The 18346-nt window shown below is 45.3% G+C and overlaps 1 protein-coding gene across 4 annotated transcripts in view; it reads right to left on the bottom strand.

The window, feature by feature from the left end:
• NAXD (NAD(P)HX dehydratase) overlaps positions 1-3620 on the bottom strand; it is a 51305-nt gene extending 47685 nt beyond the window's left edge. Inside the window, exons 1-3 of one of the 4 annotated variants that reach the window (XM_030966462.1) lie at positions 3540-3610; positions 1653-2233; positions 59-430 (exon numbers count right to left, since the gene is read on the bottom strand). In XM_030966462.1, the coding sequence (XP_030822322.1) occupies positions 59-430; positions 1653-2214 (934 nt within the window). In that variant the 5' untranslated portion in view covers positions 2215-2233; positions 3540-3610. Of the gene's footprint in view, positions 1-58; positions 431-1652; positions 2234-3433 lie in introns of all 4 variants that reach the window. The other 3 variants (XM_030966532.1, XM_030966704.1, XM_030966618.1) reach the window with 3 other exon arrangements.
• Between the last annotated feature and the right edge of the window lie 14726 nt (positions 3621-18346).

Here is an 18346-nt window from a genome sequence, read left to right as displayed (position 1 = left end):
TTCACACAGAAGTTTTAAAAAGTACCCTAGCTTTTATTTATGCTGTAGAAGGAAGTACCTATCGGTGGAGAAAGTGTGGCTGTCATAGCATTATAATTAAAGTTATCCGCATATGAACGATGGTTCGCTCTCCGAGGTGGACTTGTTGGAATAGATTGTGACCTCTGTGATACCGAAGAAGAAATTCCAGCCAACATCTGTCCCAACATCTGTAACATCTGGAGTTCTCGAGCATGCTCAGCTTCCCGACGCTTGTCCTCAATTTTGAGCCTCTGCTCTTCGAATCTGTAAAATTTCTCATCTGTATCCATGCTCTGCTGCAGGAATTTTTCCATCATTTTATCCAATGTCAAATTGGTATGGCGTTTTTTTGATCTTTTGGGCTGATTGAGAGGTGGGGTAGCAGTTGGAGCACTGACTTCTTTCAAGCCTAAAGCAAGGAAAGAATCTATTATTTTTCTGATGGAAAACAATTCTCTAAGAGGAAAGCAGCAAAAAATCTCCCTACAAGAGGTGACCTAACATCTCACAAAGCATTTGCATCGCACTTTCTCAATGCAAGCTGTATTTATGTGACATCAATAGTACTTCCTTCAGAGTAACAAAGCAAACCCACAAACTTCTACCAAGTTGCAAGGGTAACACAAAAATCACAGAGCCATTTTTTTATTGTTGTAGTACTAAACTTCAACAATAGGAGTCTTTTTCATCTTCTAAAAAGGTTTAAGTGAAGGTTATTAAATAGTATAGCCTCATTTGTCTATTGCAGATAATTACATTAATCTAAATTGAGTTTCAGTCTGTTGGCATTCTAGATTTGCATTTCAAAAGAACATTAGTGTAAACAACTCTTTGATGGGGTTTAAATGTAAAAAGAAGGTTGCTTAAATGCCAACCAATTGGCTGATTCTTAAGTCATGTCAACTTCTGAAGACAGGTTCATGTTTGTATTAAAAACCCTGCATTAATCTAGATTGAAAACAAACAAGCAAGATTTCCCCCGCTGCTCCACAATACAAATGTGGAGGGTAAAGAACGCACAGGGAAAGGACAGGCTTTATCAAAGTGCTGTTTCTGTCCGCAAGCCTGGTAAAGTTAGAAACAGTGTTTCTGAAACAACACATGCAATTTATTATGTAAAAGCTCTCCCCTAGCTTTCTGGCCCAGCTGCAACAATAAGGAGATTTTTCAGGTATTATCGTCATCATCGTTTTAATACCGATTAGCAAAACTGTACTCAGTCTGCAGGGAACGGGCAAACACTCCAGCGAGAAGGATGCTTATTTTCTCGTACAATGCTACCTGACACTTTGTCTCGATAATCTCTGCGCTAGTTTTCCATGGGTTTCCCATTGACAAATACCGATAAAAACTCACTGGGGTCCCTGTCTGCAGCATCTCCCCCTCCCCGGTACGCAGCATTTCCAGCACCCGCAGCAGCCCGCTCCCCAGTTCACGGGGACGCGCAAGGTGCAAGAGCGGGGGGAAGCACGGGCGGGTTTCGGAGCGCCAAGGACGGGGCAGGAGGCAGCAGGATAAGGCAAAAGCCACTCAGAAGCGCGCTAGCTGCGGAGAAGCGCCGGCAGTCGGGCTGCGAGAGCCCGCGGGGTGAGGGGAGGACACCCGGCGCTGGAAGCCCGCAGCGTACTCACCGTCACCCGGCGGCACGGGGATGGCGAAGGGCGGGCACTCCACCTTGATGGGGTGGTCGGCGTAGGAAGAGCACTCGCCGGAATCCTCGGTGAAGTTGTCCCGGGGGGACTCCGGCCCGGCGTCCTCGTCCAGCTCGGCGTCCAGCGAGCGGCTGTTGTGCGGCGTGCCCGGCGTGGGCGGCGCGGCCAGCGGCCCCGCGGGCGGGTGGGCGCCGTCCGGCAGCGGGGGCAGCGGCTCGGGGCCGCCCTCGGGGCCCCCCCGGCAGCTGAGGATCCGGTCCATCTCGTCGTAGTACTTGCATATCTTGCGGGCGTGCCCGTTCTTCTTCAGCCCGTCCCGGGCCTGGTAGTACTGCCGCTTGAGGCCCTTGATGCGGATGCGGCACTGCTCGGGGGTGCGCTCGAAGCCCAGCTCGGCCAGGCGGCACGCCACGTCCCGGTACACATGGCTGTTCCGAAAGTTACCGTCCAGCGCCGACTGCACGTCCGCCTCGCCCCAGATCTCCAGCAGCGCCCGCGTCTCCAGATCCGACCACAGGAAGCCCCGCGTGTTCGTAATCATCCTTGGCCGGCCGGGGTCACTGCAATGGCCGCGCACCGGGGAGAGGGAAGGAGGGAGGGAGGGAGAGAGGGAGGGACGGAGGGGGCGGAGGAGGGCGGCGGGGAGGAGGGAGGGGGTTTAATGCCCGCACGCGGCTCTCCCAGGGGGCGCCTACGCCAGCCCCGGCAGCCGCGGTGCGGCGGGAAGCGGCGGAGAGCCGGGCCCCGGGACCCGCATCCCGGGCCGCCGCCGCTCGCAGCCCGCACGCACGCAAACAAAACTTTCCAGGCGCCGCTTTGAGCTGCGGGCACCTGCAACAAAAGGGGTAGTGAGGTGGCAAAAAAAAAAAAAAAAAGGAAAAAGCCTCTTCCCCTTGACTCGCCCCCTCCGAAAACGATGATGATAAATAAAAAACAAACAAGCAGGCACCCGGCGCGGAGCCGCGGTCCTCTCCTTCCCCCCTCTCAGGCAGTCATTCGTGCGCTGCCGTTCCCCCGCCCCGGGCTCCGCTGGGAGCGACAGGACGACGGCGCTGGCTGGACTTGGAAGCTCTGCTCATCACAGTGCGCCTACCTCCCTCCCTCCCCGCCGCAGTGGAGCGCGATCCCTACACACACACCCCCCCACACACACAGGGCGCTGCAGCTCCGCTCGGCGCCTACCTCACCCCCGCGCACCGCCGTGCCGGGCCGCGCCGCGCCAGCGCGGGCAGCGACATCGCTGCGCCCCGGCCGCCGTGTCACCGAGCCGGGGCGGGCGGGCTCCCCCGCACCCCGCACCGGCGCAGAGACGCGCGGCAGCGCTGCCCCTGCAGGCCGCCACAACAGCCGCGCCGCAGCCGGCGCCGCCCGCAGGCCCGCGGGCAGCCGGCAGCCGCTGCCCTCGGCAGACCCTGCGGCGGTGCTGGGGGTCGGGTCTGCGAGCGCTTCCCCCGCCCCCGGCCGTCCCTCCGCGGAGCAGGTGAGCGGCCCGGCCGGCCCCCGCAGCAGGCGGGGGTGGGCTGCATAGTGCTGGGCCCTGCTGCCGCCCCTTCGCTTCAGTTTTGCTCTCCGGCAGGAGCGTCACACGAGGCCGCCACCGCCTCCCTCCTGCCTCGGCCCAGCCCCCGGCGGGGCTGCCCGGCCCGGCGACCTTTCCTTCCGTGGGGAGCACGCACCGGCCCGGCCACCCGGGGCTCCGGCAGCACCCGGCGCCCACCCGGCCCCGCCTCCCGCCCGGGCCGGTGCTCGGAGGTTGGTACCTTCGTCACGCCGCAGCCAGAGGGCCGCGGCCAGTGCGGCCAGGGCGATGGCAGCGCCCCGTCCCCACATCCTCGCGGGGACAAGGCAGCGCCGCTCCGCGCTTACCTCGGCCCAGCGCGGGGCTCCGCACAGCCGCTGCCCAGCGCGAACAGCTCATCGGCGCGGCTTCCGCCTCCGCTCCGCGCCGCCGGGGCCGGGCCGGGCTCCGCGGGCGGGCGCGCCCTCCTGGCACCGCTCCGCGCCTCCCCGCAGCGCTGTGTGCTAGGGCCCGACTCGGCCCGGGAGGGGAGAGCTCGGAGAGCCTGGCCCGGCCAAAGCCCGGCTGTCTTCCCCGCCCTTTAATTGGCAGCTCTTATAAACTCCCAGGAATTTACCATTTATTGTTTCACGCTCTTCCCATCCCTCACCTCACCAGGTGTTTCTGAGAAAACTCCTCATTTGCAAGTGCGATTTGCTTCTAAGGTGGTATTTCTTGCTCAGATACATAATTTTCCCCTATACACAGCAGTTGCCCTATATTCTACTGTTGAGGCCACACCTCAAGTACTGTGTCCAGTTCTGGGCTCCTCAGTCCACAAAGGACACTTGAGGTGCTGGAGCAAGTCCAGAGAAAGGAAATAAAGCTGGTCTAGAACACTTGTCCTGTAAGGAGCAGGTGAGGAAGCTGGCGTTGTTTAACCCAGAGAAAAGGAGGCTCAAGAGACCTTATCACTTTACAACTCCCTGAAAGGAGGCTGTAGTCACATGGAGGTCAGCCTCTTCTCCCAGGTAACCAGTGACAGGACAAGAGGACACAGTCTTACACTGGGCCAGGGGCTTGTACAGGTTGTACATTAGGAGGCTGTACCTCAGTAGGAATTTCACACAAATAGGGTGCTTAGACCTTGGAATAGGCTGCCCAGGGAGGTGGTGAAATCACCATCCCTGGAGGTGGTTAAGGAAAGACTGGATATGGCACTTAGTGCTGTTAGTCTAGTTGACATGTGTGATCCTGTGATTTTATAGCAGCATTCCATTATTATTTTCTTTAAAACACAACAGAGCTGGTGAAACTACCATCTGATGTTCACCTCAGCTCCTACAGCACCTGCTTAATCTGCACAATGAATCAAAATGCACTGTACCCAGGAGAAATTTAAGATTATATGCATGAGAAATCTGAAACATTTTTTTTAAAGCTCGAAACAGCTGTAATCTCTGCTCTAGACTCCTGGGTATTTCAAGAAAGAGTGTTGTTATTAACTCATAAAAGCTTGTAGCCTAACTGGCAGTAAAATGTCAATGTTTCAATTAATATTTTGAAAGGGTGAAGACAGACAACATTTTCCTTTACTGTGTTATATATAAGCTGTGGTCAAACAGACCTGCTGGTGTTACCTGACCAAACCCAAGCAGGGGATATTTATATCTTTCAGCTACAGAAGCATTGTTTGAAGCAGCCATACTGTCTGCAAAGAAAAAAAAAAAAAAAAGACAGACAACCTCAACTTTTAGTGACCCAGGTTGATCAGTAACCCGTGTTCTGGAGCAGGACCTTGGATACCTAATGACTTCACTGTCAAGTTTTAACTTGTTTGTTGAAAAGTTGCTCTTCTATAGGTCCTGGTGTCTGGTATGATTTTAAAGCCAATACCAAGTCAGTGAAATTTTCCCTTCATTCAGTCAGCACAAGTAATGCTTTTTACCCTCTGATTATCTGAGTGGCAGTCCAAAAGATAGATTAAACAGACAATCACATTTAGTTTGCACATGAATTTTAACCCAGAAAAAAAGTAAGTTGAATACCACATTTCATACAATCATGTTTTGATTCCAGCTGGAAGGATAATGGATGTGTAGATTCCCATAACTCCAGCACTGATTTAATGTCTGGAAGAGAGGGGGGAAAGAATAATGTGGATGTTTTTTCCATCCCATCAGGTGTCCCTACCAAAGGCATATCTTGCGCCCAACAAAGGACAGGAAGAAAGATATAACTGTAATGTTTTTTGCTGAATTCTCTGGTTTCCTTTGTAGCAAAGGTGGAAGGGAATTCTTCTGATGCTGCAGGCCCCTCAGAAGTTGTTTGTGGAGGACCAAATTCTCAATTTGTATGTGGAAGAAAACCTAAGGGTGCCTGTGGGCTTCCCCTATGCCACAGTTCCTCAGCTTGTTATGCACAGCTTTCCTGTGCACAACAACTTTGTGTAACCACAGGAGTATAAAACCTTTGAGGAAAACATGGTGCCACTCCTGACATTCTCCTGCCCTGTATCTAACTCAAGGTACCTTCTTCTGGTATAGTGCTGGCTGCCATCTCCATACCTTGTACAGTGTAAATCCATAACTTCTGGTGCCATCTCTGAGTGCAGCAACAGCAATACTACTTAACCAGAGAAGAGGCAGGGAAAAAGGGCCTTTAACAGAACTGCAGAAGGTAGGAGGTGTATGAGGCAAAAGTTCACACTCCCACCAAAGAGGAAGAGAAAAAGCAGCTGCAAGAGGCACTTAGTTCTTCAGGTGTATACTGTGCTTTTCCGGTTTTTTTTTAAATTGAGCTTTCTTTTCAGACAGTCCTGTCAGTGTCTCTGCTTGTCTCTCTTACGTGAAAGGAGGAATGACCCTGCAGAGTTCCATTTCCTTCTTTGTCAAAATCATTCTGTCTTCACTGCCTGTTGCTGGCCCCTACCTCTTCCTCAGGGTCTTTTCCCTCCTTCCCTAGCTCTTGATCTCAACCTTGAGTTCCAGCATTTTAACCCTTCCCTAGCTGCGCTGCACAGCATATCCTCCTCATTTGTGGACTAACTCTGTACCTCCCCTGCTACACAAAACAAAAGGCATCAGTAGCCAGCCTGAGAATGTCCTACCACTGTCAAGGTAGACAAGAACTTGGAGGATTGACTTTGTACTGGATGGCAGCAGTCACTGACAGCTGGTTCTTGCTGGGAACAAGCAATATGGGGAGGGATGGACTGTAAGCTAGATATCCCTCGGTGGAGACCTCAAAATAGTGACCATTCGGGACCATCTTTTTTTCTGCAGGTTCCTGATGAATCTTTGTTGGCTCTTTGCTTCTGATGACTTGGTGCCCACTTCAGCCCTTTCCACCCATTTGGTAACTGTTGTGCAGCCCTGCCTACCAAAGCCATTCCATGGTGAATGTGGACAGCAGGTGTCAATAGCAGAGTTTGCAACATCCTTTGATTGCATTCTCTCCACTCAAATAATTGACAGCCTGTACTGGAATCACCATTTAATATCATAAATATTACAAACATATCCCTGTCAACATATGCATATTGATAATTGCAATAGGAGATTCAAGCATACATATGAAGAAAGGTAATGGAAGAACTCAGAAGTAATAAGTAGCTCTAATTGAAACTGCCCTTAAAATACCACCAAGGATCTCTTCATTGTTGAAATGTGAATCTGGAAACACCTTTCATTGTGAAAAAATAAAGGAAGTCTTAATTTCATTTGAATGATTACCTAGCTAAATTGCAGCTGTTAGAATTGAGATATAGACAGGGCAAAAATGGTATAGGTGTTCTGATAATAAGAGAGACAATCCTGCAGGTGTTATTAGTAGTGCTATTTACTGTTTTTTAATTGAGTGGAATGAACATGTTTTCCACCACTAATGTGTTTATCTTAGTACAGGACAAAATGTGGCTATATGGTGTAAATTTTAGTTTACTAGTTTGATGTCTCTCTAGGCCACAAAGAAACTAGGAACACCTGAAGCTATAGTAATTATTCCTATCACTTCACTTTGTGTATTTTTATATTCAAGAGAAAGGACAGCAGCAAGCAATTGACAACAAGCTGTTACAAGAACACATCAACATGGCTTTGGTTTCGCTATAAAGTTTACTAAACAGCAATGTTGTATGTGCTGAAGAAGGAAAATAATGATTCTTTCCATAATGTATATGGAAAGAAACATACCTACACCTGATTAAATACTGTGTTAAAAGTTTGCCCCTACAGTGTCTGGGATTCTTCGTATTCTTACCAGGGCAGTACAGATATTACCACTTCTAGACATACTCAGTCTGATAATGTTTGTGAAGCCCTGTGCTTCACTAGATAATTTCTGTTTTACCCAAAGTGAACACTTTCTGCTGAGTGTTAGTGGTGAGAAAAATAAACATGAAGGAAACAATAAAGAGGCTGTTTCTGGTTTGTACTCTCTTTAGAGCAGGCAATAAGAATGATCTATGTGGTGCAGTAGAAGTGAAGAATGCTTTTTGGACTCATCCAAATCCTTCAAACTAGTTTCTGATATCTAGTGCAAACAATTATGTAAATCCTCTTAAGCAACAACCAAAACTTTAAAACAAATGGCCTCTTTTCCAGTAGGTAATAATGAGACTCTCAGAAAGTTGATACTGGGCAATTATACAGTTTTTTAAAAAACTGCTCTATCTTGTTCTTTGGTGGCAGAAGGTAACATTTGCAAAATCCATAAATTTACACAATTTAGAAGACTGCTATTATTATGAAATATACCATTTTTATAAATTTTTTATTGTTCAGTAATGTCATTTAGACATTATTTTAGTTGTGTTGTAGCTGAACCTGAAGGCTTTGCCTGAGCATTGTCTTACCTATTGTACATATACAAATGTCAGCCCCTTGCTCAAAACAGTTTTATTTGCATTTAAGAGAGACATGAATACTCAGAATGATGGACAGATTTGTAAAAAATAAATTGGTTTTACCTTAAGTGATACAGCTCAGTTCAGTCTTGGAAAATCATAGTGGATATTGAACATGACTGCTGGAGGAAGGGCTACATGCTGTATTCACAAAGGGATTTGAACACTGAAAGGTTCCTCTTTCAGGTACCTTGCTTCCCTGGTTTTTTTTCCCCCACAATGTGTTGCTAGTTATCTCATAGATTCAGCAAATGAACTTTAGCAGTTGTGTCCCCAGGTTTCTCTGAAGACTCTGTAGTTGCTTCCCCTGCAGCCCCTAAGCCTTGCATTTGTAGTCAGGCTCAGACTGCTGTAATGCCATGGGTGATGTCTGCCTCCAGTTGCTTCTGGAGTTGTGCATAATCTTTATGCCCATAGGAAAAAGCTGCAGTTCTCTTTCCTCCCTGTGAGAGCTGTTCCTATTACATATTCCTGAGCTCTCATATAGAGAAAATATATTCTAGTCCTTAATATGCCTGCACTTCAATTTACAGGTGTTAGAATTAAACACACGTACCCTGGTTTTGGTTACAGCATCTTCTACTTCATAGTCAGCATATATGCATGTACATTATCACTTCCTGGGATTGCCACAGCTGTGTAAGTGTATGGGCAGCAACAATTCATTTTCTCCATGCCAAGGCCAGCTCTGCAAGTTCTGTTGGGATAATTAATCCCATTGTGGGAGGAGAAGGTCATGTAAAAATAAAAGCTAAAATAGGGTAAGAGAGTGGATATAACTATGTTGTTATAAAGATGACACATCCAAATGATGATTTTCCTTGCTGTATGGGAATAGCTATCCCAGTATAAAGCACCTTTATACAAATACAGCTATAGACTTGATATGTCAGAAGTTGAGACAGCAGGGAAATTGCATTTGCTTTAGTTCTATCACAATAATTAAAATGAGACTTATTTTATTTGGGACAAGCCCCAGATAACATATGGCAATAAAAAATTCATTTGGCAAATGGTTTTCCACAAAGAAGCTCATCCTTTCATGTGAAGTAAACTTTTCAATCCTTCCCACTTCCATTTTCTACCCTTCATTGCTCTTAACACCCTTCCAGAAGGGCACACCATATCAGTGAATCCAGTTCTCCTACTAGCACATCTTCATGAAGAGTAGTTAATGAAGGAGCAGTAAAGATCAGAAGAGGGGAGGATTTTGTGTGAGGGTGTGGAAAGGAGAGCCTTGATGGGTGGCTCTCCGGGACTAGGTCTGCCAAATGTCTTGTGTCAGGAAAGAGGATGCATGGCCAGGGAGGAGGGGAGGCAGGTAGCCCTTCTGCCCTGAGCTCCTGCTGTCACCTCCAGGTTCACACTAAGAGTTCAGACAGCCCATGCCAGGGTCACCACTCTGTACCAACCCACCTCTCCTGCTCTCTCTCACTGTCTTCCGGTGTCTTCCATCAAACTCAAGTCTTGCTGACAGATTAAATTAAACTCTACAGTTAGGGGAAAGTCTCACTGCCCTGAAGACATCCTACTGGTGCTCCCTAGCTCCAGGCCTTTCCCTCCATGCCTGTCTGCTCTCAGCCCCTTCCCTTGCCAGCCCTACTGTGGCTCAGCACTCAGTGTCAGCTGGCCCCAGCGTTCCCATGCCATGCACTGAGGCTGTCCACAGTGACCTTCTGCTCCCATGCTCCCTGGGCAAGAAGAAGCAGCTCCTGCTGCTGGCAGTCAGGCAGACACAGCCTGCACTTCCTCAAAATCCACCCAGGCAGGATCCTGGTGGATGGAAGGAGGTGTCTGTGGAGAAACTTGGACACCTTACCAAGGAGTAACCATGCCAAGCCCTGGTACTGTGGTGGGGGAGACTGTGACAGAATGATAACTGTAGTTTTTTGGTGGCCAAACCTCAGCAGGGCATGCAGAGCTCCAGTGAGGGTGCAATATGATTGTGCATCATCTTCAGCCTGCAGTGTTGGCTGATCTCCCATCACACTAACCCACCCCTTCAGCACCATGCAGAGAGAGGGGGTACCCCCTCTTCAGCTACATCCACTCTGCAAATGATTCCAGGACATTGCTGTTACCTTCTCCATTCTTTAGTGATACATCCCACTCCCTCAGGCTAGCACCTCTAACATTGCATCCCTGCTCTGCCCATTATTTTCCCTTGAATACCTCCTTGTCCCACTGTAGAGCCCACTTGGATCCCTGCTCTGTGTTTTCTTTTGTGAAGTGGATGCCAGCACTATGCTGAATGTGAGGGAAAGGCACCACAGCTGGACACTGAGCCTCCCACACTTTGACCAGATTGCTGAGCATTCCCAAACAATACTGCACATGTCACAGGTGAGCAGTTCCTGCAACTGGTAACAACAGAGCACCAAATCTGTAACAAGCCTTCATCCAGTTGTCAGCTGGTGAGTTATGTGCTGTAAAAAAGCTTTTTAGGACACTGCCTTCTGAGTTGCCATGAAGGCTTTCTCCCATTATATGGAAACTAGATTATTGCTGAACTTATTTGATCCATTTATAGGGAGTAATAAAATACACATTTTGCTCAGTAAAAACTCCATCTGGTCTCTGAGATATATTGGCATGGTAAGCATCCACCTTCCATTGCTGTCACTTGCAGTCCCCATCCAGCCACTTATCAGTTCATCTGTCACAAGAAGCAGAAAGATTCCCCTTGCATAGACAAAAAGTCACGTCCCTGAGGCATCTAATAACTTTTCCTGCCTCTGTTCTGGCAACTGGAGTGGCACACTTTAAGGCTGCAACAGCCTAAAAAGGATTCATCAGACTGCCCCTTCTGCTCAGGCATTCAGAACTGTACAAGGAGAGTGTGTAATGGGGAGGAAAAGCATTGGGAATTGAAAATTAATCACTCTTGTTTTTTTCCTGTAAGAGCTCTTTTGTAATGCCTTAGAGCAGACAGGAGTTAGCTGGTTAGGAAAATCAGCAAACTGAATGCCTTCTTTTGAGATAAAATGTGATTCATTTGCAGCTGTGCAGACACAGTCTTAATCTACCCCATGTTTATCAGGTTCAAAAGCACTTTTATCAAATTCACCAGAGAAAAAGAAGTGCTGCAGGTTTGAGCTTAACTATCCTACTGATACCTGTAGGTCAAGGCTGAGACCTCAGGTCTTTCCTTTCATGGAGGGGAACTGACTTCCCTCCCTCTTGGTCTAAGTTTATTGAACTTTCTGGCCTGTTACAGATCATTGTGATTACAAAAGTGACTCAGTTACTTTTCAAAAGCATCACATTATTTCAAGACAAAAATATTACTGAGTCGTATCAAGGCCTGTTTGTCAGGTTTAACTGATGCTTGGGGTTATTAGTTTTTATGTTGTGTGTTTGTGAATTTTTCCTGCTCAGACATGCCCTGCCAGTGTGCTCTTCTCCCTCCCAGCTTTTTGCCCTGTTGAGCTAAAATCCATTATCATGTTGCTTGAGGGCATTAGGCTTCCCAGTCTTGTTCAGTTGTAAGATTATTCTTAACTACTCTTTTAGGATCTCAGAAGGACACCTATTGATCCATTAACCTATGAACATTTAATGTGTGGGGGGTCTGGAGATAAAATTTTTGCTTTTTCTGGGCTTTCAAAGCCTTATGTCTTTTTGTAAAAGAGACTCTTAAACCATTCACTGCGAGTAAAAAGGTTCAGAACTGGAGGTCAGAGTGACAGACAACAAAGTTGACCTAATTGTGGAGGTGTGTGAGGACTGTTTCAGAGTAGTGGGAAAAAATGGGAATAAAGGAGGTCAAAGAGTTCCAGAAGATGCTTCTGACTGAGTATTTTTGCCAGGTCCTGAGCTGTAATGGGAAATATGGAGTGTAATTCAGCTCCAGATTGTAGACATCTAAATTTAGGTATTAAATGTAGGTGACTGCCTGTGAGCCACATATCTCAAGTTCCATTTCAAGCAATGGAGATCACGTCCTTAGAGTTACTGGGGCCTGGAGAGCTACTGAGCTCATCCTAAATTAGACACCTACCGGGCCAGTCTGTCAAAGACCCAGTCATGCTGCTGCTAAGATACTTCTTAAACTTTGACAAGTCTATTTTGTACATCCCAAGATGTCCAGGGTTCCCCAAAGACAGAATAATCACACATGTCTCTCTGGTAACTGTGTTGGCAGGGGGAATCTATGACTGTGTTTGCCCAGCCAGAAACACACCAGATGGTTGGAACAACTGAGTGTAATGCATCCTTTGGGGCAAACCTCCTTGAATTTCCCAAAAGCTGCCTGTATACTTGCTCATTATACATGATAGACACAAGAAGGATGTAAACATGGCTTCAGGTGCTCCTGGGCAGCCACAGAGTCAGTTCACAGCCTCTCTGCCAGGCCTTCTTACTATCATGGCCATAGTCTTATCTGTGGGGCTATGGACAGGAGCTGTAGGGCTCAGGGCTCTTTGGTAAGAGTGGCTGGATGTCTCTGCAGTAAGCACTATCAACTGCTAAGACAGGGCAGGATGACCCTGACACTGTATACACATGGATTATATATGGAACATATAGGGAAGGCTAAAACAAATTTTATAGCTCCAGCACTAACATCTATAGCTCACTTGTTTGCAGGAGAAAGGACATGTTCATCATGTATTTATCTTTTAGCTTACCCTCTACTCAAAATGTTTAAAAAAAAAAAAAGAAAAAGCACAAACACACCACAATGGCATGATCAGACCTTATTTTTATCTCTTTGTTTGTAGAGTTCACAAAGTTTTGGTATATTGCACAAGAATTACAAGAATTCAACTACTAATGAATTTTCGCCATAGAACATGAGTACTGAACATTTCTGGGAATACAGTATGTTCATACTGTTCAACATAAAATGTGTGAACACATAAATACTTAACAGAGTATATTAAGAATAGATACCATCAGTTAATATAGGAGGATATATAAGTAATTGACTTGTACTTCATGAGAAGATCCTTGGTCCCTCACTGCTCATTGCACATTCCCTTCACAAGGCATTTGTGGTACACATCTGCCTTGAAAACATCACCAGCTTTGTCTGTGCCACTGTTTTTACACGGTCTTGCCCTTTCTTGCTGTTGTCAGGCTTCTGTTTGCAACTAAAGGCTGCTACTTCCATCTGCTGTGGGCAAAAATGTGCTTCTGAAAGACTCTCATTGTCCCTTGGCAGTGTGCCACGGAAATGTTTCTCCACAAAAACAGTAGCTGTCAGTGCTGGATTTTAGGGTCTGAGGGATCATCTTAAATACTTTACGGAGTACCTTTATATAACTTATTGTTAGGTTCCTGCAGAATTTTCTGGGTCTGGACTTCTGAGCTTCTTACCTTTTTAAGGTGAGCAAAGTGGCTGATGTACAGATAACTGTCATGCAAACAGAGCAGCCTGACAAGCTGCAGGGCTGTGAATCTGCTTCCTTCTCTTACTTTTAAGAGGTCTTGAAAGAGAAGTGTTTCATCTTTTGTAACCTGTACTTATCCCTGTACCACTCAACAAAATATTTCTTCTCTCCAATACCCTTTGTAATGATTATTGACAGCACAATTCTTCTGATTGTTGATCAGATTTATAACCTGAGACAACACTTGAGTGGGCACAAACAAGCAGACAAACAGGAAAACATAGATCTTTGAGAAGTTATTAATGGTCAGCATGGGGAGGACAGTACTTCCAGCACACCTGTAGCATAAGAGTTTCAAGATTTTTGCTGGAAAGCTTTGAAAAGCACAGCACATTCACTCCATAAGTGCTTGTGGCATCCTTCACTCATAATGTGATGACTCAAGGAGGAAGTGCCAAAGGGATGCACTGAGAAATGTAACACATGACCAGTTATTGGCTGGAATCAGCACCTTTATGGAGAGTGAGGGATAACAACACAGTGCAAACATGCTAAAGAAGTTCTTGAAAATGAAGACAAAGATGTATTTGATGGGCAAGAAAAAAGAACAGAGAATAAATGTGTGGAGTTCAAAGACAAACTGATGAAAAAGACCTGAAAGAAACAAACAGAAGGCAGGAGCTGTTACATAATGTGGTAAGATTTAACTCAACAAGTCCCTAAGCTGCTGGCTATAGAAGAAAGACAGGAACCCTTTCTCTATTTCTTGGTTTTTGCTCATCTCTGGCTCTCCACAGGTGATTTCAAGGAGTGCAAGGTAAGGTTAATACAAAGGAGAAGTCTTGCAAGTTAGGAATGGTTAGGAATTTGCACTGTCAAATATTATGGAAATTTTGCACAGAAAAGTAATGGTCTCTACATTACTTTCTCTAAATTTCTCTAAATTTTCTCACCTAATGACCAGCAGTACATTAGGTGATCAGGCACCATGTTTTTGTTACCAGGACAAATAGGAGAATAAAGAATGTATATAGGATGTGGAACTCAGCACCCGAAACTTATCTGTATTAGTCACAAATGTCTTAGTCTTAGTTAGCTTGCTAGAGAAAAACTGTGACATCTGACAGTTGTATCCAAATAAGACATACCATCTGACACCGGTATCCAAATAAACCCAATTCATGCACAGTCCACATCAGATTATTTGTATGATATAGAAATCTCTTAAATGTGCTGAATTTTCCCTCCAACCCCTCAGCACCCTTTGTGCTACAACATGTTACCTCCAGAGCTTCTCTGCCATCAGAGCCAGTTACCATCTCTTAGCAATTTCCTCCTTAATATAAAATGAAAGAAGTTTTGAAGCAAAAATTTAAATGCTGAAATTCTCTTCACCTAACTTGTTATTTAAAATTTAGCCTAATAATCTAGAAGTCAATCTACTGATTCAGTTCAGGGTGAATAAATTGAGAATGGTTAATTTGATTTCTTAAAAATAAGTATGTACTTACATTTGCAAAGATATTGCAAGCTCTTTAATGTGCAACTTAAATTGTTTTTCTTGACCATGATATCAAAATCATGGTTCAGGACACTAGAGGGAAAATCCTGTATTCGTAGTCATTGATTGCCCACAACAGGGGACCTGGCAGAGGACATCACTGCCCACTCCTTTCTCAGGTATCTGGGCCTTCCTTGGGTGGAAAAGATGTCCAGGGAAGGAAAAGCAGCACAAACACTGGGCTTTTCCACCCAAGTCAGGGTGGAGTCAGAGTGGGTATCTACTGACATAGTAGATGCTGTTTGATCTATGACATATACCAAATAATCTCTCTCTCTCTCTCTCTCTCTCTCTCTCTCTCTCTCTCTCTCTCTCTTTGTTATGTAAGAGTGGTGACATTTTTTGAGCTGTCAGACACAGTCTGAAAATCTGAAACTTCTTTACAAAACAGGTCACAAAATCCAGGATAGGGAAGACTGTATTCAAAGATCTTTAGCAGCCATTTCTGTCTCTTTCCTGTATTTTTATACTAATATTTTGAAATTTTATGATGTTGTTTTCATATATTTTTCCTGTGTTTATTGCTGGAGAATGTTAATATATTATTATTAAGCTGTTTAGGTGTCCATGGCCACTCTTCTCATGATTCTTCTCATTTTTGGTGTTCATTAATACTTTTGTTTGAGGAAAAAAAAAGAAGCATAGACATAATAATTTGTATACATAGCAAGCTTCAGAAAAGCTGTTTGTGTTTCTGAGCTCTCAGATTTAATTCTGTCTGTCCCTTTAATGTCAACTGAACACTTAATACTGATGAGAAGACAGCTGGCTGCTCAGACATGGATGTACAACATCTGTTGGCTGCTGTATAAGCACGAGACTTGGAACAGCTTCCACTCACTGTGCACCTGACTTTTTTGAAAATGATCCAGTTTTTTGTGTTTGTGAACTGATTTGATGCCTTTATTCATCACAGAGCATCTCCTCATCCCTTCTTTATCCATCCTTGACTGTGTGCCACACCATCTGAAAATCAAAGATTGAATTGGAAGGATGACACTTGTTTTCTAGTTTTGCACAGTTCATTCAATATTTTCTTTCTTTAAAACAAAAGTAAATGCGTTTTGGAGTGTCTGCTAGTCTGTGTGACTCTTTGTCTCCTTTGCCACAGGTGGCAGAAGTAAGAAAATGAAACCCCCAAATGCTCACAAGCTTAGAGCTATGGGCAAGGGGATGCTAAAGAATCCACATAGGGATGGAGAGTCTCTGGTTCTGCAGCACCTGAACTGTGATCTCATTTCTTTGATGAAGAAACAAGTAAAGCTTGTGACTAGGAAGAGTACCTGAGAGATTAGTTAAATCAGTAGTGTTGGAATCGATTGCAATAAAAAAATTTAAAGAGCTTCTGGGTCCCTGAATATAGCTGGGTAATCCTCTAGGAAGGAAATCTTTTTGGGGCTGTAACCTGCACTCAGGATGCTTCCCATGCTGCTGGCAGCTTCCAGCAGAGTATCACAAGGTGTGTTGCAAATACTGAATATGTACATATGCAGATGATGGCTTTCTAACTCTGAAAATGCTTTCTTTCCAGCACACAACACATGCATGTCATTCCATGCCACTGTGAATGTGTCCATACAGTTTGCTAAAATCATCCTTTATGTTAAAGGAGTAAATGGGGAGATGGGGGCTTTATTTACCATCAACACAAAAGTAAGAAGGGATACATGCCATTGCTTCTTTCCACTTCACCTAAGGCACTTTCTCAGGGTGCACAAACACACACCTACCTGTATAATCTCCATACACACCTGTGTAATCTCACGTACAAACTGATTTTCAGGGTGGGATGGGGAGGTGTTGATATACTCAGTCTTAAGCACAGGGCTTGCAGACCCAGAGCTGGGAAGGTAAGTTCTCCTGGGACATGCATTCCCAAGCAGCTGGGTGTAGATATTGTCAACAGCATGACACCCAAAATTCCTGTAACTGTGTTTGCTGCCACATCATTTGAGTGTGTTGGTCATTGTTACTGGCTGCAGATGGTGCTTCATGAATGCCTCCACATGTGTTCTGGGCTGAAGTTATTTTGCTTGAGTGAGAGTGAGGGGAGCTTACTGGGATAGGTACTAGGTGTTATCCAGGGTCCAGCATAGCCAGGACTTTGGGTTTTGCCCAGAACCTGTAGATATCATTGCTATAGAAATAACCCTTTTTGCCTACTTTGTCAAATATGAGAGGATTTAGGCTATAAGCATTTCAACAGGTGCCTGCTCCTTCCCTTTGACAGGGGAAACAAGATTTCTTCCTTTAGCAGGTCTACTGCAGTCCATAGGTCAGGATAGCCAACCCACTTCATCTACTTTTTAGCTACAATAAACTCTGAACTGGAACACATAAAGTATGTGCTTGATTATGCTGGTGCTTTTCTGGGTGTGTGTGGATGTATTTGAAATTTTTTTGTGCCTGTTGTGACTTTGTTAGGTCCCTTCTACACAAGTCTGAGGAAATATGGGCACACCATTTCCATTTTTTATCACAGACTGAATCAGGTGTGAACTTATGCCAATGGTTGTGACAAGGCTAGAGTCTGCATGTGAAGATATCCAACTCCTCTTGATATGTGTTCTCTATGAAGTCTGAAAGGTGAGGGTAGAACCCGTTTGCTTTAATTTAGGTGTTTGAAGGTGATGTATTTAGCCTTAGATTACATTATAGGCTCTTTTCATAAGCAATGGACAGGGAAATGTACCATCAAAGCTGATATGTGTCATCCTAAAATGAATGCCTGTGAGAAGTTAGGCAAGTACAAGAGACAATTCCTCTGTTTCCTTCCATTACACTTGAAGAGAGCATGGGGTACTAGCTCTGGCTGCTGTGCATCGGTGGCAATATTTCAGTGTATATGGAACCTGGCCATAGAATCCCTCTTCACAGATGACAGAAGTAGAACACAACTATGATGGCTTTCTCACAACTACTACTAAGAATAAGAGCCAGCAGGACCTGGGATGGCAGACATTTACAGTGACCATCTGGACTGGATGGCTCTCCTCCAGAAGTGATGAAGAGTGGAACAGCTGACTTGCTAATAAATACCTACAAGTGCTCATCTCACATTTATTATGCCACACTGAGATGAAACCCTAACCCTGACTAACTCTAACCCTAGGAGTTACAGTTAAGTTATAGATATTTTATTTTTCCATTATCCTGAAGAACAGAAATACCGCTATCACTGAGCTCATGCTAGAGGAATTCCAAAGAAATACCAACCAAGTACCAACCAGAATAGTAATCAACAAACTCATTGAGAATGACAAAATACTAAGGGGCTTACAACTTAAGAGCAGCTTTCATGAAGAGAAATTCTGGCTACTTTTGTGTCCTTTTTTTTTTTTTTGGTAGCAAATTTATAAAGGGAGAAAGAAA

This window comes from Camarhynchus parvulus, chromosome 1 (genome assembly GCF_901933205.1).
Source record: "Camarhynchus parvulus chromosome 1, STF_HiC, whole genome shotgun sequence".
Lineage (NCBI taxonomy): Eukaryota > Metazoa > Chordata > Aves > Passeriformes > Thraupidae > Camarhynchus > Camarhynchus parvulus.
The sequence above is the reverse complement of the archived record's forward strand: the minus strand, read 5'-3'. Positions and strand labels throughout refer to the sequence as shown.